This window comes from Protopterus annectens, chromosome 6.part0 (genome assembly GCF_019279795.1).
Source record: "Protopterus annectens isolate FY-2018-M chromosome 6.part0, PAN1.0, whole genome shotgun sequence".
Lineage (NCBI taxonomy): Eukaryota > Metazoa > Chordata > Ceratodontiformes > Protopteridae > Protopterus > Protopterus annectens.
In genome coordinates this window covers 75,221,194-75,245,654 of record NC_056737.1, presented here as the reverse complement: position 1 = coordinate 75,245,654, position 24,461 = coordinate 75,221,194, and the positions used below count along the sequence as shown (strand labels likewise).

The following is a 24,461-nucleotide window of genomic DNA, read 5'->3' as shown; positions in this document are numbered from 1 at the left end:
AGAGATCAACTATGAGTAAGCGATATGCCACTGAGTACAGCCAAAGTTTTTTCAGTCGGGCTGCATATGACATATGTTTGAGGCCAGTAATCCTCTTGGTGAGGTACTTTTGTGGTCTCTCCAGCTGTTGGAAGTGTCTTGTGAGGTACATCCCAAATGGGGCATTGTACTCTATATGATGGGACTGATGAGTGACGAGTAGAGGAGCACTATAACCTCTTTATTTCTAGATGTGAACCCTTTAGTAATTAGATGGGCCACATAGAAGGATTTCCTAACTACTTTGGCAATATGATTGTCAAAGGAGATATTACTGTCTACCTGGGTCCCCAGATCTCTTATTACATCTTTTGTATGAAGGAGGCTGCCACCTACGTGGTAATTTGTGGGTGTTTTGTTTTTCCCAAATGGGATGACTATGCATGTTTTGGCATTTAGCTTGAGGCCACGACTTTGACACCAGGTGTCCGTCTCAGTAAAGCCCTTTTGGAGGATGTCCGTGTCAGTCGGAGAGTCAATTATGGCTCCCAGTTTGCAGTCATCGCTGAACTTGGTTAGCCATAGTCCTCCTGTGTTTGCCTGTACTTCTGAGAAGTATATGCCGAACAGTAGGGGTCCCAGGACCGAGCCTTGCAGGACACCACTTGTGACTGCTTTAGAGTCGAACCTGGAGCCCGCTATTGGTATTATGGTAGTCAAGAAAAGCTGGCTGTATTTGCAGATGATATTATTTTATACCTGTTAAAACCAGAAAAGGACATTTCAGTGTTGTGGAACATTTTAAAACAGTTTCAAATCTTTTTGGCGTACAAACTCAAAATCAAGACTCTTCAGCAACAAAAAACAATTCAAAACAGCCACTAAACAATACCTACAATCTAAATGGATATGTCAGTGTAACCATCCCCCATAAACCTGTCTCCCCTAGCTTCTAACTGTCCTCTAGCTCCATCTCCTATCCCTCCTTTTAACTGTGTTCCACTTCTCATTTCAACAGTTACCAAAACTAAGCACATGCAAATATGATGTTATTATTTCTTTAACTTCATTGTATTAAGATTTTATGCTTTTTGTATTGTGTGCACTTTTTGTTACTTATCCATTTATTAGTACTATGGATGTTAGTCATGTAATCTATATTGGAGCTTTTCTCCTCGGGCCTCTGCTGAAAAAGGGCTACTTAGCTCAGATGTAAATTCCCAGTCATCAAATGCAAAATAAATAAATAATAAATGAAGTTAATACAAAGGCAGTTGCTGCACATTATGTACCCACATATAAATTGGTTCAGCAATATCCATATTTATGGGGGCATGGTAAAATGAAGTACTTAGTATGGATTAAAAATGATTCCAGTGTGGCAGCTAAGGATATGGGGGAAGAGATTAAAAAAATACAAAAACTGAGAAATTGGAAGCTTTGTTATATGATATGGATAGTACGATACAAGCAGTTATAATATTTTTAGCCCCTTTAATCTTATACACAGGTCAGGTTTATTTTTATCAACCAGAGGAGAAGTTGTGGGTAGCAATTAATAAAGAGCTGAAGGACTTTTACCTGGGAGGGGAAGATGGCAAGAGTCAAGCGGGATAAGTGGATTCTTTCAGCAGAAGGCAGATTGGGATTACCAAATTGGAAGAGGTATTTCAGAACTACACAGCTAAGGCTCGTATACATAGCACAAGCAGAAACCTATAATTCAAAGTGGAAAGGGATGATGATGAAATGGGGGTGGGGTCTCAAGAAACAAGGAAAGATTGGGATTTTGGATGCACATCTTTAAGGAGAATGACAATAATCATACAGAATATTATATCCCTAAAGTAGCAGAAAGTATTCTAAGAACTAAGCCAACACGGGAATTGAGAAAGGTGACTCTGCCGATTCTGGATGACTGCAATTAAGATAGAGACAATAGGTAAGAGGGAGTTGGAATTTATTGGAGAAAACTGGCAAAAAAATAAAAAAACAAGGTATTGGAACAAATTATTAGAGAGAGAAAGGTAATAGAATTGGAAGATGCCAAGAATTTATTTGGACTGCAGGCTAGAGATTGCCTTCCCTATCAAGGATTTATATCAGATTATAGACAAAGCAAAAGAAATGGGGTGTCCTAAATGAATGACTAGCACTGGTCAAGTTTTTAGTAAAATCTAGAACAGAAGCTGCTGTTAAAGGAATGATTAGTAGAGCATATAAACTATTGTATGATAACTGTAAAAATCAATCAGAGGAGGTTACAAAAGATTGGGAAGAGAGAGACTGGATAAGCAGTTTACAAAAAAAACACTGTGGGATATATGTAATTCTTCCAAATATGCAACACAACCTAGAAGATTTAGGATTTTTGCTTGGAAATGTTTGCATAGTTATTTTTATACCCCAAGTAGGCTCTAGAGAATTTTTCCTCAGGTAGACAGCAAATGCTAGAGGTGTGATGGGGAAGACGGAGATAATTGGGAACATATTTTCTGGGAGTGCAATGAGTTGGCAGACCACTCTGTCAGAGATACTGGGTGAGCAAGTTAGTGTATGTTTTGAGCTATGATGCAGAATTGGAATTCCCTAGAAATAGGCCTTGCTGAGTCTAATTATGGTGGCTGCCAAAAAATTCAAATACTAGAAAATAGAAATCAAAGTCTAAACCAACCGTACTAGAAGTAGTAAATATAGTAACTGAGATAAAATAACTGGAATTGGGATCTTTAGAAAAGGGCAAGAGCAAATTGCAAAGAAAAAATGGAAATTGTGGGAACAATGCATGTAGGGGAGGAATGAGGATTAAAAGGCAGGATTTGAATGAGCTGTGTAATGTTTGACAATGATTGGGTAGATTATAAATGATGTATAATGTTTGCAACTAAAATTGCCAATATTGTTTGTGATGTATACTGCTTGCAGCTAATATTGTCAGTATGGTTTGTTTTCATTTATATAAATGTATGATTGCCTGTGTCATAAGTAATAATTTAATAAAGATGTTCCTGTTTAAAAAAAAAACTTATCTAAGACAAAATGTTAAGCTCATTTGATGCAAAAAAATGTTTGTCATTTCTTAGAAAAATTATAAATAGCCAATTAAAATTAAGTAACATCTTTGTAATAATCAGAAAATCTTAATATAAACCCAGCCTGTTACAATTGGTCATAAAAGGTCAAAAATTCAGACTGCTAGTTAACTGTTTTTTCAAATTATATCAAGAAATACACACACAAAGTAGCCCAATAGTGTCTCTGATGTTTTATTAAAAGTTTTTAAGTCTTTACAACTGAAGTCTTCATTGCGTTGGTTCACTTTATGTTTTTTAGTTTTTTTCAAATTGACAGCATTATGGATGTTCTCTTGTGTTTCACTGTTGCAGTCCTCACCTGTGGGATAATCCCTGCTGTGGTAGCCCTTGGCTGGCCCTAATACCAGAGTCATTGTTTTTCTGCGTCGGCTAAAGTCGCCTGTAGTCTGACGTCAGGTCGCCAGTACTATAAAGCAAGGCAGCTGACATCATTACATCAGTCTTTCTTGCCGTGGAGCCTGTAGCAGAAGCCGTTCAAATGAGTGCCGGTTGGTCACAACCAGACTTTGAATTTCAGCTAAAAATGTCTAAAGCTAAGTACCCTGTTGGGGACCCTTTTTTTCTTGCACTAACCGATGTCCGAAAAAGTTAACAATTGTCTCGCCTGTGGAAAGTAGATCCCACTCCGAGACTTCCATTCTTAGTGCATCACTTGTTTAGGCCCAGAGAATGACGTCCCCTGTTGCCTGTTCTGTGCCCTCTTTAACACAAGAACCATTCGCCGTAGAGCTCTTATTGTAGGCAGTTATTTTCATGTTCCGTCTTCGCATTCCGACATGGTGTAAATCAGCCAACAATTCGTGAACATTCCGATAAAACTCAGAGATAAATATAGAGAGAGACCACACAAGGCTAAGCCTTCTGACAACTCTACCACTAAGCAGGTCGTCAGTTCTCCGGAATTCACTGAGGCACTTTTGCACCCCCTGATGTCCGATTTGTCTACACAGGCCTCTACCAAGACCCTTTTGGAGTCTGGTATGCCGCTGAAATCTTCTTCGTCTTCCGAGCCTTTGGCTATCAGTGCCTTTGTTGGGTCCAGAGTAGCGATGTAGGCACCAGCTTCCGAGGAGGCTTTTCCCACTACCGAATCTAGACAAAAAACGTCTTCTCATCCGACTACCATTTCTCTTAGACTGACGGATTCTCTCAGGCCTAGAAACCAGGCCACTTCCAGAAAATCTGCTTCTAGCCACCATCTTGCTCCTGCACTACCACCCCAAGCACAAATGCTTAAAATGGCAGAGGATCTCATCTCCCTTATCCGGGGTAGTCAGGCCACAACTTCTAAAAGGAAAAGGCACCCTTCTCCAGAAATTGACAGAACAGGATTCTGAGGAATCTAACTGTTCAGATTTTGAAGAGGAACAACAACCTCTGACTGCTTATGAGGATTCAGATGCAGAGGAATCCACCCCTTCTGCCTCCCCTCCAAAAGACCTTTCCTTTGAGGAAACCCTTCACACCCTCAGGAAACATTTACAACGGGAATCTCAGGATTTCCCCCAGTCTAAGAAAAGACTTAGAGAGTTTCTGGAACTGCCCCAGCACAGACCCCTAGCCATCCCCCCTATTTTAGAAGTGGTGGATGATGTTTTCCATGAATCCAGCCTAGCCACTGACACCCTCCCACCTGCTCCCAGTAAACCTGTACAGAAATCCTGCTGCAGACCCATGGTCATTACTCAGGGACCTAAAGAAGCTAAGACTAGTTCTGCCAAGAATCCTATTTCTTCTGACAAGGGTTCCAGAGCTCTGGACAGATGGGGTAATAAAGTACACACCTCTGCAACCTTGGCTATCAGAGCACTCAGTTGTCAGCTTCATATGTTAAAATATCAACAACACACTTTGGAACTATTAAAACAAAACTTTTCTACCTTTCCTGACTGTGTCAATTCGAAAGAGTTAACAGATTTACTGCACTCTGCTTGTCAAGTGGCCAAACACTCATAACACTGTAGATATGACGCCCTAGAAGCCTCTAGCAGGGCAGCAGTTTCAGGATCTGTCATTAGGAGACATGCATGGCTGAAGGAACAACCTCTCCCTGATCAGAAAGAAATGATGGCAGTACAAAAGGCTCTGACATCCTTCAGACCGCACCTCAGACCAGGGGTTCTCCTTATAAAAACAGACAACACCACAGTAATGTGGTGTATCAACAAACAGGGGGGACCCAATCTTACCCTCTGTGCAGGCTAGCCATGAACCTCTGGGTCAACAACACCCTGGCAGACCACCTAAGCAGAAACCTACTGGACCCCCATGAATGGCAGCTCCACAGAAAAATCTTTCTGCAAATCACTCAGGAGTGAGGGACTCCGGAGGTGGATGTCTTTGCTTCACACCTCAAACACCAGCTGCAAAAATTCTGTACCAGGGAGTATCACCTCTTAGCATGGAAGGTGGATGCCTTGACCTTCCCCTGGAATTCCCTCTTTGTGTACGCTTTCCCTCCTCTGCCTCTTATTCCCAAGGTACTGATCAAAATAAGGGAGGAGAGACCAAAGGCCATCCTCATTCCTCCAGATTGGCCCAGACAGCATTGGTACCCCTTACTGCGCAGCCTGACTTTACAGCCCCCAGGCAGCTCCCCCTGATTTCAGACCACTTGAGCCGGGGGGGGGGGGGGATACTGCACCCAGACTTTCAGACTCTCAATCTTTCAGCATATCTAATACTTTAAAAGCAAACAGGTCCTAGACATTATCACAGAGGCCAGAAGGCCCAGCACCAGAAAATCTTATGCAGAGAAACGGAAAAGATTCTGCTCCTGGAGCCAGTCCAGAGGGGCCAGTACCTCACATGCTTCCATCCCTCTTATCCTGGATTACCTAGCCGAGTTACTCAAAAGTGGCCTCTCCTTCTTTTCTATTAAAATCCATGCCTCAGCCATTTCAGCCCATTATGATTCAGACATACCCCTCTTCTCACATCCTTTGATTAAACAATTCCTCAGAGGGGTTTCTAATGTCAGACCTCCCAGAAGGCCTCCCACGCCAGCCTGGGACCTGAATTATGTTTTAGAAAAACTAACCTTACCTCCATTCGAACCTCCTGCTTTAGCAGAATTGAAATACCTTTCCTGGAAGACTGGCTTTCTACTAGCTATCATTTCAGCCAGAAGGGTTTCAGAACTTCATGCACTAATGATTGTTGAGCCCTTCATCATTTTACATGCAGACAGGGTCTTCCTGAGGACTAACCCCTCTTATGCCCAAGGTGGTATCTGATGTGACCCTCAACCAGGCCATACACCTACCCACCTTCTTTCCCAACCCTCAAAACAAGGGGGAAAGAATTCTGCACTCGCTAGACGTGCACAGACAACTCAGATACTACCTGGACCATACTAAACCTTTCAGAAAAACAGACCAGCTGCTTCTCAGCTTTGCCCCAGGGGCAGAGGGGAAGCCCATTTCCAAGCAAACCATTTCCAAATGGATTTCACACTGTACCATTTCTGCTACAGACTACATGGGAAATCCCTCCCCCTATGTCTGTTCGTACCCATTCCACTAGGGCAGCCTCCACTTCCACAGCCTTCCTCAGAGGAGTCCCCACCAGGGACATCTTGGAAGCTGCCACCTGGACCTCTGTCCATACCTTTACAAAGCATTACCACCTACCTATTTTTTCTAAGTCTAGGGCAGGGTTTACCTCTGCAGTTCTGCAGCGCTTGCTGACCCATGCCTAGGACTGTAACCTATCCTTCCACTCCTCTCCTCAGCTTTGGGATTCCTTCCACAGGTGATGACTGCAACAGTGAAACACAAAGAACATAGTACAGTTGTGTACACTTACCATAAATAGATGTTCGAGTGTATTCACTGTTGCAGTCCTAGTTTCCCTCCCTCCATCCCCCTTATATCCTCTTTTCCTAGGGGGACATTAGCTTCCCACTGTGACTTTTAGCCACCAGGATCACTTTCCCTTATTTCCTTGTGCTTCTGACGGGTTAGAGCAAGAAAAACTGATGTAATGACGTTGGCTGCCTTGCTTTATAGCACTGACGACCTGACGTCAGGCTACAGGTGACCTGCAGCCGATGCAAAAAACATTGACTCTGGTATTCGGGCTGGCCGAGAGCTACCACAGCAGGGATAACCCACAGGTGATGACTGCAACAGTGAATACACTCTAACATCTACTGTACTTTCTGAAATTATCCTTCCTGTTTGCAATCAGTAAAATAGAACTGTTGTTAGTTATTATTGAAATGACATGTCATTTACTTTTCCTATACTGTCAAAAGTGTTATTTCTTTATATCATTTCCACAACCGTTATTAATCTGTCCCTATACGTTTGTTACTGACTCGTTTTTCAAGGTGGTCTGTCTTTTCTGTTGTCTTCTGTAGTTCTCAACACCTTCAATACATTTTAAGTAGTAATTTTCTTAAATTCTGAAAAAAGTGAGATACCTTTTTTTCTTACATTACTTAGCTGCAATCATTTCACTTAAGAACTTAAAAATAAACAATTTAGTTTCACAGTAAACCTGTGTTTCATAGGGTAACTTTTGTGGTGGTTTTTGGCGTAGGTAAGGAGTTTTGCCTTTTAAGTTGTATTTAACAGTACGATAGTATTCTACTCTGCTTGCTAATGTCCAATTAAATGCTAAGAAAGTAAAGTTATGGATGTGAAATTTACAGACTCCACCTGACACTGAAGAACACTTAGCAACAGTGTTTCTATACAGAAAGCAAAATTGTCCATTTGAGTGATTCTAAACTAGTAGCAGTGAACAGAAAAACATTGTCAAGTATAAAATAAGGGTCAAATTAACTTTGGTACATCATATCTGTAACGTGGTACACTCTTTTCTACTGTTTGTAAATGCAAGCTGAGTAATTTACATAGAAAACTCTTTGCTTACTGGAAGCAGCCATTGGCCAAGAGTTTGATTCAGGGTGACAATAGTATCATGTACTGGAAAATCAAAGTAATCTGCCTCACACACAGAGGAAGAGAGTGGTAGTTACTGCAGCAAACATTTCTGCCCTGTTTCTTGAGAGCCTGTAACAAACTGTAAACTCCACAAGCAAAACATTTTAAATGAAACTGAATGCCAGTCAGTAGAGTAATATTCCACTCTACTTCATTGCCCAGTAATCCACAGGATTAATGAGCTCTTCTCTGCTCTATGTGAATGGGAGAATGACTGAAGTCTAAAGGGAAATTTAAAGGGAAAGTGCTTGTTTTATTTTATGTAATGTGTTATGGTCACCTATTGACTTTGTTTATTGGACTCATCAGGTTAAAAAGTTACTTATACTTTTTATTTATTTACTTTGTGACTATAATAATATGTTCCTGTGGTCTGTGTGCAAGACAGTTTATACCTCACAATTTATTTAATGACTATGTTATTCCAAAGTAATATGTGTTCATGTTGTTTTTGATTATGTTTAGCACTGTTCAAAGTGTTTTATCAGATAATGCCTTACCTCTTAAGAAAATAAGACTGAAAATTAGTAATCATATTATTAGTTAACTTTAGTTTATTAAGATTTACACAAGAAAGGGCAACCCCATCTAGAAATATAAAGAAGCTCAAAAAACAAAAGTCTTTCTAAAGAGTGTAGTTTTAAGAGTACCTTTTAAAAACTATAGGGTAAGGTTAAGGGAATGACCACTAAAACAAGATTTACAATTTATTTATTTATTTATTTATTATTTATTGTCATTTGTTAACCGGGTTTGCCCAGCTGGGCTTGTGGCCCATTTTCAGTGAAGACCCAAGGAGAAAAGCTCCAGTAGTACATTTTAAACAAGTGTAATTTTAAACAATATTGATATAATAGCAGTTATAGCAAAAAGATTCACATATGTTGGGTTATATGCATAAAGTTAAAGTTGCATTAAAAAGAAGCTAAGTAACAATTTTACATTGATATAGTTCAATAGGTCAACAGTAAAAATACTTTGTATAAAAGTATGCAAATGCATAGTAGACACATTGGAGAGAGAGGTGTAATGAGGTGCTAAGTATGGTCCTTTTGAGGTTACGTAAAGGGAAGGAAGACTAGGTAGGGTCATGGCAAGAGCAGGTTCTGGAATTGTGAAAATAAGCTTTTAGTTCATTTTTAAAGTGTGAGGTGTGGGAGATTGAATGTAAGTCAAGGGGAAGTTTGTTCCAAGCATGGGCAAGGGACTGTTTGTAGAGTAGTTTGCCTACTGACATTTTTGGGTGGTAGATATCAAGTAATTGTTGGTTAGAAGTACGAAGGGTCCGGGATAAGATGTAGATGGAGTCTAAGGAAGATAGAGATGGACAGAAGGAGGGTTTATAAAGAATAGAGTGTAGCATATGAAACTGATAAGATAGAATTTGGTGAAGTTCAAGCCATTGAAGAGAGAGTAAAGAAATGCAGTGGTGTGAGTTGTATGGGGAGTTAGTAATGAATCTGACTATTTTATGGTAAGTCTGTTGGAGTTTGTTTAGAGTGGAGGCCTGGATATTGGTATTAACTGGGGCGGCGTAAAAGAGGGAGGAGAGGAGGAGTCCCTGGCCCATGGTAAGTCTAGATACAGGGGTTAGAAATTTTTTGTTCCGATATAGCAAACCTAGTTTCTGGTTTGTTTTTCTATACATTCGAGTATGTGTAGGTTGAACTTTAGTTCATCGTCGATAATGACCCCTAGGAGTTTTGTGTGGGTGTCAGATTGGATAGTTGTATTGTTAGAAGATGTAATAAAAAAGGAGGTTTTGTGATGAAAAAGAGAACAGGAAAGGAAGAGTAGGAGTTTGGTCTTTTTGGGATTTAGGATCAATAGGTTGTGAGAGAGCCATTGTTTAGTGGATAGTAGGGCCTGCTGGGTCAGGAAGTGTAGTTCAGGAATGTTATTTGAGATGGATATAAGTGTGGAGTCATCGGCATACTGAATAAGTGAGGATTCTTTGCATGAGGTGTAAAGATCATTGGTGAAGATGTTAAACAAAAGGGGTCCCAAGATGGAGCCTTGGAGAACACCAATGGAGATGAGAAGGAAAGGTGAAGAGGATGAGAACCATTTGACAGATTGTTCCCTGCCAGATAGGAAACTATTAAACCATGCAAGTGCAGAGGTGGATAGGTGGAGATTGCAAGCTTGGATAGTAGTAGAGGATGAGAGACAGTATCGAAGACTGGAGAGATCTAGGAAGAGACGGGAAATGAGTTTACTGTTGTCTAGGGCCTCTGCAATTATATGAGTGAAGGAGAGGAGGGCAGTGGTGGTGCTGTGGTGAGGATGAAATCCATGTTGGGTAGGGGTAAGTAAGTGGTGTGTGAGGAGGTGATTGAGAAGCTGTGAGTGAATACATTTTTCTAATATCTTGGTGAGGGGGGACAGAATGGCAATGGGTCGGTAGTTTGAGGGGTCAGTGGAGTTTCCACCTTTATGAAGAGGGATAGTGAAGAAAGATTTCCAAAGGGTGGGGACAGTTGATTCCAAAATAGTGCAATTAATTAGTATAGATATAGGATAGGCAATTGAGTCAGCAGCAAGTCAGTGGAAGGAGAGCAAGGTTTTAGCTTGAGTAGTAGAGATTTGATGTAAGTAATGGGAACTGGCTCAAAAGAAAACAAAGTTGTGTTAGTGGGACTTGGAGGGGTGGGTGTCGAAGTAGAGTTTGGCTTAGAGGTTACCAGATTTTGGATGGAAGAGATAAAGTGTTTATTCAGGAGGGTAGCTGTTTCCTGAGAGGAAGAGTTAGGGTATGGGGAGGGATTAGAGGGCTTTCCAGGATAGAGGATTTACAAGCTAAAACATAATTCTTTTTTTCACTAAATATTTTTTTTTTATTATTTCAAATAAGATGTCTTAAACATTACATGAAATAAAGATAAATAACATATTTACAATTCTAAAACATTACTAACTTCAAACCATTATATAACTATTTACATTGGTGTCTATGCAAATAACATTGAAATTCTATATTATATAGAGTTAGAAACATAAGATGATATATCTTCTTCGATATTTTCAAGTATTTCCAGTACTTTCATCCAAGAGTAATAGTAAGAAGTAGATCTTTTAGTTCTGTTCTTCACTGTTAATATTTCCATGTGAGCAAATGTTGTTGTTAAAGTCTCAAATTCGTTTGGAATAGGAGAGTTGAATAAAATTAAAGACTTTGTTAATTGAAAATTATCATTATAAACAGTCTGCATATTGAGACATATACATTCATAAAAACATGCTGCCAATCTGCTTTTATCTTGATATGGCATCTGCAACATTGATCAGCAATAGAATACATTTTGGCTAACCTATGTGGTGTATAGAAACTTCTGTGTAGATATCTCCAAGTGAATAATTGCCAGTATTTTGATAATGTAGAAAATTTGGAAGATTTTAGAATATTACTTTTTCTTCTTCAACTGGAGGATGGTTGTTTATTAAAGTATAATAATCCCAGTATGATTTTTCATGATAGTTTTTGTTTTTAACAATTTTATAGATATTAGACAAATAACCTGTACCCTGATAACGCTGTTTGGTGATTAGAATAAGGTATTCAATGAGTTTTGGAGCTTCATGTCTAACTGAAGGTTGCATTTGTTCTATTTTATTTATAAGAAAATGCCTTAGATTTTGTAAAACAGCCAATTGTCTTTATTTATATTATAATTATAAATTATCTGTTCCTTTGTTAGAATTTTCCTTTCTCTATAAGTTGATGCCAAAAGAGTAATGTTTCTTCTTTAAGTATATTTATTTTAGATATTTGGAATGTATCTAGAATATTTGGTGTAAAAGCTATAGGGAAAATAAGAAAAATCCAAGAATTAATATTTGGTATTTTGTTTATATATGTTCTGAACACTGAAAGTGTAGAACTTACATAGTTTGATGGCAATTTATTAATATTATTCCTTTTCCTAAAAATAATCTTTTAACATCCATATAAGGGTGATGGTATTACTGTTAAGTTGTCTTGTATGTGATTATAATTGATTTCTATGTAAATCTGCTCATGGGCTTGTTTCCATATAGGTGTGTATGAATTATTTAACCATAGTGTTATGTTTTTAATAACAGATGAGGTAATATATAAATCAATATCCGGTAAATTAATTCCACCATCTTCCCAATCTGGCAAATGTTTATTTAAGGCTATACGGGGTTTATTTGGAAACCATAGAAAAATTAAAATTAGTTTATTGTATCTTTGAATAATATATTTGGGAGGTGGCAATGAAAAATTTTGTATTAAGTATAATATTTTGGGAAATATGATTATTTTAATAAGATATAATCTGTCTGCTGTTGAAAAGATATATTTATTTCAGTAACCAATTGTTTGTTCTATTTTGTCTAGTATTTTATTATAGTTAAATATTAGAGAATCTGTTAATTCATTGAGTAGATTTATTCCCAGATATAATAATTTACTTTCTGTTACTATATATTTGGAAAATCTTTTGTTTATATTATTTTTTTACAATTACAGGGCATAATTTTAGTTTTGTTTTCATTAAATTTTAAGCCTGAAATATTTTGAAATTTATTCATGGAGTTAAATAGAGCATTCAAAGACTCATTTGCATCTGAGAGAGTTAATAGTATGTCATCAGCAAAGAGTTGGATTTTAAGGTTTAACATTTTATTAATACAAATGCCCTTTATGTTATTGTTTGATCTGATTTGATTTGCAAAGGGTTCTATGAGTAATGCAAATAACAATGGTGATAAAGGGCAACCTTGTTTAGTTCCCTTTTATTGTTATAGGGCCTGATCTATATGATCCCAGTTTAACATATGCAGTAGATTTTTCATATAGTATTTGGATAAGATTATTAAAATTAGAAGGAAAGTTATATTCTTTTAAAACTAGTGAAAGAAAGTTCCAATTAACGAATCAAAAGCTTTATTAATATCTAATGAGATTACATTTAAATTTAGGACTTTATGTTTGCTATAATCTATTAATGTTAGTATTCTTTTAATATTATCTGAAGTATTTCTTCCTTTAATAAAACCTGTTTGATCTTTGTGAATTAAGAAAGGAAGAAAGTGTTTGATCCTATCTGCATATATAGCCATAAACATCTTGTAGTCTATATTGAGTAATGATATTGGCCTATATGAGGAACACTGTTTCTCATCTTTATCTGGTTTGATAATTGGGGATATCAATGAATATTTCCAAGAGGGTGGTATATTCAAATCTTTATTGGCTATATCATATACTTTTAATAATAAAGATATGGCTTGATTGGGTATTAATTTATACATTTCTGGTAGCATATTGTCTGGGCCAGGTGCTTTATTTGTCTTGAGCTTTTAATTTGTGATTTTAATTCTGACATATTGATTAGGTTGTTTATAATGTCTATTTGTTCTTGTGTTAATTTAATATGAATATTGTTTTCTAAGTATTTTTATATCCTTAGTAGGTGTATCTTGAGTATTTATGGAATTATCAATGTTAAATTGAGTCTGAATGCTTCTAAAATATCATTTAGTTCCGTAACTCTTTTGTTAGTATTGCGAATAAACATTTCTTTTATTTGCTTAGATTTAATTATTTTTTTGTTCTATTAGTTAACTATCTCAGGTGTGCTGAATTAGTAGAGTATGAGTTTATTTTATCTTTTCTAAGTTAATCATAATCTTATGGTGTAGCAATTCTGTATACTTCTTATTGATTTGTGTAAGTTCTTGAACTTGAGTAGCATTACCCTTTTGTATTTCCAGTTTCAATTTATCTGCTTTGTTTTGTAAGTCTAGCATATCTTTATTCCATAACTTCCTTTTATTTATGTACCAGGATAATATCTTCCCATATGTAACTGCTTTTAATGAATCCCAGACATATATTTCTGAAATATCTTCTGTGTAATTTATTTCTAGAAAGTTTTTGATTGTTTCTTCATAAAATTCTTTGAAATCTCTCAATTTTGTGATATAGGAAGGTATCCTAGTAATGGGATTTGAATAAAATGGTGTAAGCTCTATCTCAAAGACTATGGCATTATGATCAGATAAAGGACAATTTATGATTTTGACTTTGTCAATTTTTGTTATTAGGTCATTGGCAACATATATTCTATCAATTCTAGAGTTAGTTTTATATCTATGAGAATAAAATGTGAAGATTAGTGAGTCTGGTTCTGCAAATTCATTTATATCTTTTAAATACAATGTATCTATAAATTTTGATAGTGCTTTAGAGATGGGTTGTTTTCTTCTTTTGGATTTAGAATCTGTATCTTTTTCATTCATTATACAGTTGAAGTCTCCTGCCAATATCAGGCTACCCTTAGTTAAATGAATTATCTCTTCAAAATGCTGTTTAACTGTTTTAATCCTAGTCCTGGGATCCAATATAGATTTACTAACGTATAGATTCTCTTATTTAACTCTATTGAAACTAGACAAAACATACCTGATGTATCTTGATGAGTAGTAATTATTTTAGGTGTTATAGTTGAGTTTAGTATAGCTACTCCTCTTTTTTGTTTTGTATTGAGAGTTTATTAGTACTGTGTAATTATTAATATTTAAGTTGTTTATATCTCTATCTAATAAGTGTGTCTCTTGTAAAAGACTATTTGTGGTTTATGTAAGTTTATGTACTTGAATAGGCTTCTCCTTTTATTACTATTATTTAGACCATTAACATTTATGGATAAACATTTCATTTCCTAGTTTTGAGTTTGTTTTATGTGTAAGTTTATGTAAATATTGTTTACTCTTAGTTCCATCTTGGATACAGAATTCAAAAAGTTTTTCTTGTATGATTTTTGCATGTTTCTGAGTGACACCAAAGTGATAGAATAAAAAAAACAAAGAACTTCCAAACTTGTAATTCTTAACCTTAAAACCATTCCCTATTGCTATGAGGTAATATACCTCTTGTTTGGTTAGTGAATCTAACCAAACAAACTTTCTACCCTCACAAATAATATTTGGATCAGTTTCTCTTATCCTCTTAGTTTTAAATAAAGATAATTGAATAATATATTAAGATAATCTAATCAGCTAAAATATATACATATATTCTTTACTCATCTTATTGTAATTCAATAATACTTACTTCTAAGCAGGTTTCAAAAGGTACAAATATTTAGATTAAGGTAGTATCATTTCAAAATAATTTAGGGTATTAATAAACATCATGTTAAAATCTATAACTGTATATTTCATACATCTGTTGAAAACTATTTACTGACATTACTGTATAATACAGTACCATTGTTGTGCAATTGTTTTAGACTACTCAAGTCCGAAACCAGTGTTTAAATTAATATTTGCAAAGTCATATTGGAATAAAAACATGAATAGTTCTGAAACCACATCATATTTCATGTTTAACATAAACTGAAATGCGATACAATGTATAAGTATATTAATATTTCTTTAGTAGACATTAAATATGTTCCTCTGATTGCATTTTTCAGCTTTTCAATGACAATTCCATGGCTGGAGACAACAAGATCACAATTTAGACAGCTCCCTTATCCAAGAGACCACTCATAATGTTGTTACCTGATTGAGTGTCTTGTTGCCAACACTTCCATCAACCCTCACAGGGACCCTGCACAATGAAAACTGACACAGTACAGAGGTAAAACTGCAGCGACCACACCCTCAAAGCAAACATCTATGTATATCACACATCAACTCCCACAGCTTAGACTGACACCCAACCAGTGAGTCTATCTGCTGACAACAAGTGCTGGAGATACAATCCTGACCTACTCAACACCAGTAATTCAATCCTGTGACTGAACAAAAGTATACCGGAGAACACATCAAAACAATGGAAGCTGCCAAGATTCAAACCACCATGTAAATATTACAGGCCAAAATTCCCAACCCATTTTGCAGCAAAGAGACAAAACATATTCAAACCATGGGGTAACACCTTTACCACGTCAAAAGGTGTCCAAGAAGCTTGTTTTCCTCCAACATCGGAGGACAGCCACGATGATCCATGCACTGCAAGAGTACCATTTTATCCTGGCAATTGCTACTGTATATAGAAACATTTAATCCAAATCATTAACTGGCACCACAACAATATTTCTCAGAAAAGCTGTTTTACAGCCAATGACCAGACAGAACGCATCATTGAGAGGATACATTTATCAAATGTCAAGTGCCCCAGCCATAATACAAGTGTCTCCTCAAATCAATCCCCAACGAATCTACTGCCCACCAAACTTGCAGACCAATACTGGCATCCTTTCATGCAGTCACATTGAAACACAAAATACAGGTCCGCTGATCAGGAACACCCAGGCTCTCAACTGCCAGACAACACACCGTCTGCAGAAAGGTCCAAGAATCATAGTTGCATTGTCAAGCATCCTTGTCCACACTAACAGTAACATGATATACCGCATACACTAGTATTGTGTCATTCTTGATAATGTAAAAGCCAGACAATATTATAAGAAGGGTGAAGCCACAGCCAGGCAACATAACAAGAAGAGCACAGCCACAGTCACCATTCAGATGAGCAAACGGGAACAGCATGAGCCATCTAAGGATGGATAGCCCATTGAGTACCTGCCACAATGCATGCCCATAATGCATGGCAACCCAGTAACAAATTACCCTTCCACTCAAATCAGATCCAACACAATATGTGTGTAGAACACAGATGCTTCGACAAAGCCCAAAGCCACATGGGATATAAACATTGTATAATTGACACACCAGGTCAAATCCACTGTTGTTATGTTACTCATTATAGTTGCCTATACAATCATTGCTTCCACTTTCTCCATCTAGTATACCATAACACCATCTAAATGTTTGATTTGCCAAATGGAAACACTTGCGGAATATAAGACAAAGTAACAGTCAAAAACACAAAAAACTGGAAGATAAACTGTTTTATAAAACCGTGCCGTGTTTTATAAAACAGTTTATCTTCCAGTTTTTTGTGTTTTTGATTTGCCAAATGCACATCCAACCTTCTTGTTGCATCCCACCTGCCCACCCGAGGGCATACCTTGGCAGCAGGACATCAGTAGTATTCTGCAGGAGCACCAGCGTGGGAAATGGCAACCCTCCCCAAAACAAACCTGTCAGTTGCTTGACATTTACTAGTTTCTTTAGAGAATTTGTAAAACAGCAGTGATTTTATTTGCTGATGATTAATTTCTGCTTTTTAAACTCTGCCGTATAAAACATAGTAAGGGATAGCTAAAATGTCTGGAAATCTAAACTGATAGAAAGACAAGCAGATATATGTCCTTATCTATCAAGGTGCTAGAAGACATCAGTAGCCATAAACTGAAAGTGCTTCAAAAATAAATATCTGTGTATATTTATATGAACCTTTATATTATTTATGTTTCCTTAGAAGGAATTTAGGTTTCTGTATCTTTAAATGTGAACCTAGCTTATTTTCTGACTAGACGTCAATTAGAAAGAGTCAGGGGATACAAGTAAATGCGACAAGCAATAAGTAACTCAAGTTTCTAGTGATGTTTGTGGCTGTTAAATTGTCTTGAGAACCAAGCAGGAAAAGGTATGTGTTTTTCTTTTTCTTTTCCCTCCTCTTATTTGGTGACAAACTCATGTAGTGTGCTAGTTTACGGAGTAGTGTTCACAGCTGTCAAACTTTGCATTTTAAACATGCTATGCCTTATTTCTCTACAAAAGAAAAGACAACAGGATATCTAAGCTAGTCACAAGCATCTTTCAACTCCGGATGTCTGGAGCCACAACACATGACTTATAGCCTCAAAATATCACTTAAAACATATTTTTCACTGGACTATATCAGTATGTGCATATGGGTCAAAGGCAGAACATCTTTTAAGATTATTTAAAGTAGTCTTATGATACATCCTAACTGAAATACTTCATTTCAAAAGCAACACATTTCTGCCCAGCATTAGCGTTTATCCAAACAGGGACACTTTTAACTTATAAAAGTAATACTATCAGGGATGTAACTGATAATAAGTTATATAGCAGCCATTACTATACCTATTAAGCAATATAACCATATACTGATTAAAGTATTATAAGTTAATAAAGATTTAATAAAAAGAAGAAAAATAAAAACAACAAAACACAAAGAGAGAAAATAAATAAATAAATAAACTATTTGGGAACATTATTATGCATTGATTACTCTGATTAAGAATATGAAAATAATAGATGGATAATAATGAAAAATAGAGTAATGTTTAAATTATGCTTAGTATATTGATGTGATTTGAGATAAATGTATTTACATTTATGCTAATTTTGACATTTAAAATATAATTGAAAACAGTACCTGTTTTGGTGTAACTTGAAGACAGTAAGAACTTTTCTTTTGTTGTTAGTATTATTATTTAGATTTTTACAGAATATAACATATGTAAGATTATTTGTCCTTTAGTTTTTTTTTCTTTTGCTCAACAGTTTTCCAATTATTTACTTCAGCATTTCTCTTTGTCCAGTCCATAGATTCTTCATGTGTTAGGATGTTGTTGTTGGTAAGGTATTTTATTGCTGAATCTACTGTTTCAAAGATTTTTATTCCATTTGGTAGAAAAACTTTCAGTCTTGCTGGAAATAAAAGATGGACTTTCAGTTGCTTTTTCTTCAAGGTTTTTATTGGTAGAAATTCTTTTCTTTTGAAACCACCTTTGTAGAATAATCATTGTCAAATCTTATTAATGAATCATTGTATTTGATGGGAGAATTTGCCCAAGCATTTCTTAATATAAGATCTTTATCTTGTGTAGAAAAAGTCTCACAATTATAGATCTCGGCTTGTTCTTACCGGAGAAGAAGCATTTCCAGAAGCTGCTAGTGATCTATTCTATACCATATGAAAGAGCTTCAGGTATTTTTGTTACATCTGGTATCCAGGTGGTAAGAAAGTTTATCATATTGTCCCCTTCAGATTTTTCTGGTAGACCATATATTCTAATATTATTTCTTCTTGTTCGTGTTTCCATATCATCAAGCTTTTCTAGTAAATATGTATTCTGTTGAAGTAAGAATTCAGTTTGTTGTTCTTCTATTTGGACTCTAGTGTCAATGTCACTTAATGACTGTTCAATAAGTGATATCTGTCCTTTCTGCTGTGTAAACATTTCTTGAAGCTGTTCCAGTTGTTGTGAGCACTTTTCTTTAAAAGTATCTATTTTATTGTCCATCTTGTCGATTTTTATTGTAAGTTCCTGTATATTTGTAATGAGAGACTGCAGGTCTTTTTGAGAGAAGAGTCTTGTGCTGTATTCCTTAGATGACTCATGCTGTAAAGCTGATATTGGTGCTGATTTTCCAGTAATTAATTTGACAGGAATTCTTCAAGTTCTGACAATAAAATTTTTCTTATAGATGCTCAGAGTTATTAGAAATAAGTTAGTAATAAAAATTTCTTCAAATTAAATATTATTTTGTAAAATTCCTGTCAGGAATTGTATTGAGGTAAGAGAGCTGAAATGAAGTGCAGCTATCAGTTCAGCATCCTAGCCACGCCCCCTCCTAAAACATAATTCTAAAGACTACCTTATGGTAACATTAAGACTCCAGAAATATCTTGGGGCATAACCACAGTGTTTTTGAAGACTAATAAAAACCAGTCTTTTTCAAGACTTGCAATAAAATATCACTTGGTCATATAACAGCTTTTATTAAGGCTCCAAAAATGTCAAAAACTCTCCACCGTAGGGTTACGTGGCAAAGTTGAAAGTCTGGCTAAAATACTCAGCAAAACTCAATTATAGAGAACTCTGGGAAAAGACTTATCAGAATACCTCAGCCTTTTTCTAGGCCTAAGTGCTCACCACAGTCCTCGTTAGCAGATCTTATACACTGTTTTATTCCTAGACCCAAGTGCCTGACAAGGCCCCAGACAGGCTGGTTTTGGAAGTGGATTGCTTGAAGAAAAAGAGACCTACAATCTGTGACTTTAGTTACTGGAAAGGTCTTATGATAGGATTCATTTTAATGCTGTTTGTACAATCTTACTGAAACTAGTTACTTAACTGGGAAAAATACATTACTTTATTGTAAAGGTAATTATAGTAACTGAACCTGAATGCTAAATTCTGTGTGAAACTAAGGAAGCTCAGAAATTTGCAGAAAATGAATGTCACTTAAATATCTGGTGGCTCTAAAATACCTCATTGGACTTGCTAGTCTTGGGGGGTGGGGGGCAGAAACCCACAACTTCATGAATGCATTTCACCAATAAAGCTATACAAACCTTAACAGTCAGTACACATGACTAACTTCCTTATACAGCTTTTGGAGCAGGAAGCGAGCATTTGTCTGCATGTGCTACATTGGAGAGAATTCACCTGCTTTAGGTTTACAGTCAGTCCATTGCACCAGGCATGCAGTGCATTCCAAGCCAACAGTCAGTACACAGGACTAATTTCCTTATACAGCTTTTGGAGCAGGAAGAGAGCATTTGTCTGCACATAGTACATTGGAGGGAATTCACCTGCTTTAGGTTTACAGTGAGGCCATTGCACCAGGCATGCAGGCCATTCTAAGCCCGGTGGGGACACATCAAGCAAAACTAAACCACAAGCAGGTAAATATATTTTAGGTAAGCAAAAAGGACAGGGATGTCTAATTTCACAAATACATGTGACAATTGTAAACTGTTTCTTATGCTGTGCAGTTTTGCTAATGGTACTGATGAGATGTATTTTATGGAATCAGAACACAGAACAGTGTGTGACAATTTCCAGTGTGTTGTAGTTTTATTTAATTTTCTTTTCTGATGCATTCTGCTGTACCTACCCTTGAAAAGTGCAAAGTTGTAGGTTTAGGGTTGAGAGTTACTGTATCTTGAATGGAGTATGATCAGTGCTTGGATATATTAGCTGTGACAGAGAATCTCCATTAGGGTTGTTATTTCCTCAGGATGTGGGGTCTTTATGCAGTCATCAATACCACAAGTAGGAAATTAAACTGAGAGGGAACAGAATTTTATAACTGCAGAGAATGAATCTCTGTAAACAAAACAGCTTTTAATTGCTGTGATAATTCACTAGTGAGACACTAAGGAAGGATGGAACTGCTAACTTTAACACCAAGATCTCATTAAGTAGTCGATGCCATCTTGACTGTATATTTAATGAGCTCCACAATCTGATCCTTAATAGACAGATGTACCCAGCTTTTAGCAAAAGGTCTGTAAAATCATCATCTCTCACATGGCCTCATGGATCTAAACATCACCTCACTGACTTGATTTCCTGTAAAGTTGTTTATAGTCTGGAACAAACTCACAGATTCAAATACCTACATACAGTAAGTTCAGCATGACTTTCTGAACTGGGTGCAAAGAACTGGCATCACATATTCATCACTACCGCCCTTTCTTTTATGTCTATTGCAGAATGAAAGACAGAAACAGTAAATTAATAAAATCAACTTTATCATCAGAAAGGTGGGGCTAGGGAATGCAAAATAGGTATGTTGTCCTGAGCAACAAACTCCCTTGCTACAGCTCTGACAAAGATTAGATTAGGATTTAGATTTAATAGATGTGATGACATCATGTTAAAGATGTACATTTCATCCGCATCTTTAGGAAGACTTTAGTCATTTTCCTGGGTGCATATGTACAGTGCTGTGTAGTCTTCTGGTAGCTAAATCTGCTTAAAACACAGGAATTAGATTAGTAATCCAGACTGAGACATCCATTAGTTTTAATTGTGTACATTTCTGGTTTCTTTCAATTTTCACAACAACCTTGTACTTCTGCTCTGCAAGGGTGTCTTAATTAACCCTCATTGAAAGGTGGCAACTCGAAAGATTATTCTAACTATCGGCCTATAGCCCTTTTATCCCCCCTAGCAAAAATTATGGAGAAATGTATTCACCATCAGCTTTTAGACCACTTAACCTAACATAACATTCTCGCTAATTGCCAACATGGCTTTAGGCCATTTCATAGCACCACTACCGCCCTCTTATCCTTCACAGATTCCATTAATAAAAATCGTAACACTAATATCACCTCATCTGCACTCTTTATTGATCTCTCAAAAGCTTTTGACAATGGTTAACCACACCCTACTTATTAACATTCTAGAGTCCCTTTCCCTTGATATTCTGGCTATCCAATGGTTCATGTCCTACCTTAGCAATAGACAACAAGCAGTTCTCTGGGAGCAGAACCTTTCATCCCTCCTGCCAGTCACCCTTGGAGTCCCTCAGGGCTCTATTCTAGGACCTCTCCTTTTTTCACTATTCATTAATGACCTGCACATAGCAATTCCTCATGCCACCTGTATACAATATGCAGACGATTCAACAATCATATGCTCAGCTAACTCCCCCTCAGAACTACATTCTTCAACTCAGAAGGTATTCAACATAATTGAGACCTGGTTCTTAAAGCGTTGCCTCCTTCTAAATGCTAAGAAAACAAAGCTCCTACTCTTTGCACCTACCAGTAAGTCCTCCCACTAAACTGCTAGGAATTACTATTGATAATAACCTTAACTTTGACAGTCATATAAATAACACTATAAAATCTGTAAACAAAAAACTTGGCTCCTTATACAAAATCAAACCCTTCCTAACACAATCAGCAAGAACCAAAATTGCTCACCCTCACTTAATCTCAGCTCTTCTTTATGCCTCACCCATTTAATCTAACCTAAAAAAAAATAACCTTAGCAAACTAAATAATTCCTACAATAGTATTGCCCGATTTGCTACTGGTAATCCCTTTAGAACCCATCATTGTCTGAACCTACTGCAACTAGGCTGGCTAGAATTACAAAATCTCCTGGCATATACACAACTCACCATTGCCTACAAGCTATTATACCAACCTAACAATACTCCTGTACTCTCTAACCTCATCATCCCCTACAAAAAACGTGATTCACTACGCTCCTCTAACAAACTTCTAGCCACCACAACAAAGTCCAACAACAAAGCAGGTGATTCCTTGTTCTCAAACACTGTAGGTAAACAGTGGAACCACTTACCTATAGAACTTACCTTACTTCTCTGCCTCTTTTTAAACAAAACCTCAAAAAACATCGGAAAATCCATTGGTTATGCCCCTGCAGCAATCCTGATTAATCCTTTTATTCTATACTTCTCACCGCTCTCTTTCACTTTTCTTCCTCAACCCTGTAGCTTCTCCCTGTAATGACAGAGCTGAAAATAGTATTCCCTATACTACCTATTGTACTGTTTTTTACCTATGTATTGTACAACTTATTTGATTTTGTCAATCTTTGTCTGACACTGTTTAACAGTTATATCTTTTATCCTTTATATTGTGTACATATAGTTTTGTATATTCTGTTGTGCTTATATTGGAGCTTTTCTCCTCGGGCCTCTACTGAAAATGGAAATATATCCAGCTAGACTAGCCCGGTTAACAAATGTAAAATAAAATAAATAAATCATTGGCAGTCAATTGTTTGTTATTGACATTGCTGACATGACAAATTCTGATCTGTATTTCCAAGGTGTCAGGTTATACTGCTTTCATTGTTCAGCATGATTATTCCTTATTTGTGATTGGTAGCTGTGATTACATTTTCTGTTGGCCAGCATGATTACTCCTTGTTTGTAATTGTTCACTGTGATATTTTCTGTTGGTCAGCATGATTATTCCTTATTTGTAACTAGTCACTCTGATTGCATTGCAGGTTCTTCAGCAGGTGGACACTAAATTCATTGCCTGCTTAGTCAAGACAAGGAGTGTAGCAGATCCTGTATCAGGTGGGAGTTCTCCACATTGGTTGCACTCTGTTCTTCTCTGTGACCAGTTATAACTTTATTAAAAATGACCACGCACTTAGTTTGTACTATTTTCTTTATGTGATCAGTTACAAATTATAGTTAGAAATGACCCCACACTGAGTTTGTACCTTATTTCTTTCTATGACTATTTGTTAGCTACAGTCAAAAATAACCACATACTGAGTTTGTACTTTGTTCTTTTCTGTGAGCAGTTGTAAGTTACAGCCATAATTGACCCCATACTGAGTTTTTTCCTTTTCCTTCTATTACCATTTAGTTCAGAAAATTATGCTGAACTCATTGTTATAGTTAGAAATGACCACTCATTGAGTTTGTACCCATTTTCTTTCTGTGACCAGTTATAAGCTGCAGTCAGAAATCACCCTAGCTTTTGATAGGTTGGGTTTATTCTAATATTTATAGTGTAAACTTGGTACTTGAAGCCAGTTTCTGGTTGTAGAGGGCTGAAGCCCTGAAAATTGCCGAGACAACTTGTGTTTATTATCCTGAGAGGTTGTGAGCAAATGTCTTGTGCTGCCCCCCCCACACACACACACACTTGGAGAAATTTAATATGCACACTTTTGCAGGAGTGAGACCTGTTGGGATACAAGCTTGCTGAAGAGAGCATTGCTGTCTAGCTCGGCACAGCAGATGTGAGGAAGCTCAAGCCTCAGTATGGGTTGAGCACAGCAAC

General features: G+C 36.7%; 1 protein-coding gene across 1 annotated transcript in view; it reads left to right on the top strand.

The window, feature by feature from the left end:
• Window positions 1-23,796, top strand: part of MLH3 (mutL homolog 3) — a 415,885-nt gene extending 392,089 nt beyond the window's left edge. The window contains exon 5 of the mRNA XM_044073460.1: window positions 23,671-23,796. Coding sequence (XP_043929395.1) covers window positions 23,671-23,796 — 126 coding nt within the window. The remainder of the gene's footprint in view (window positions 1-23,670) is intronic.
• Window positions 23,797-24,461: the final 665 nt, after the last annotated feature.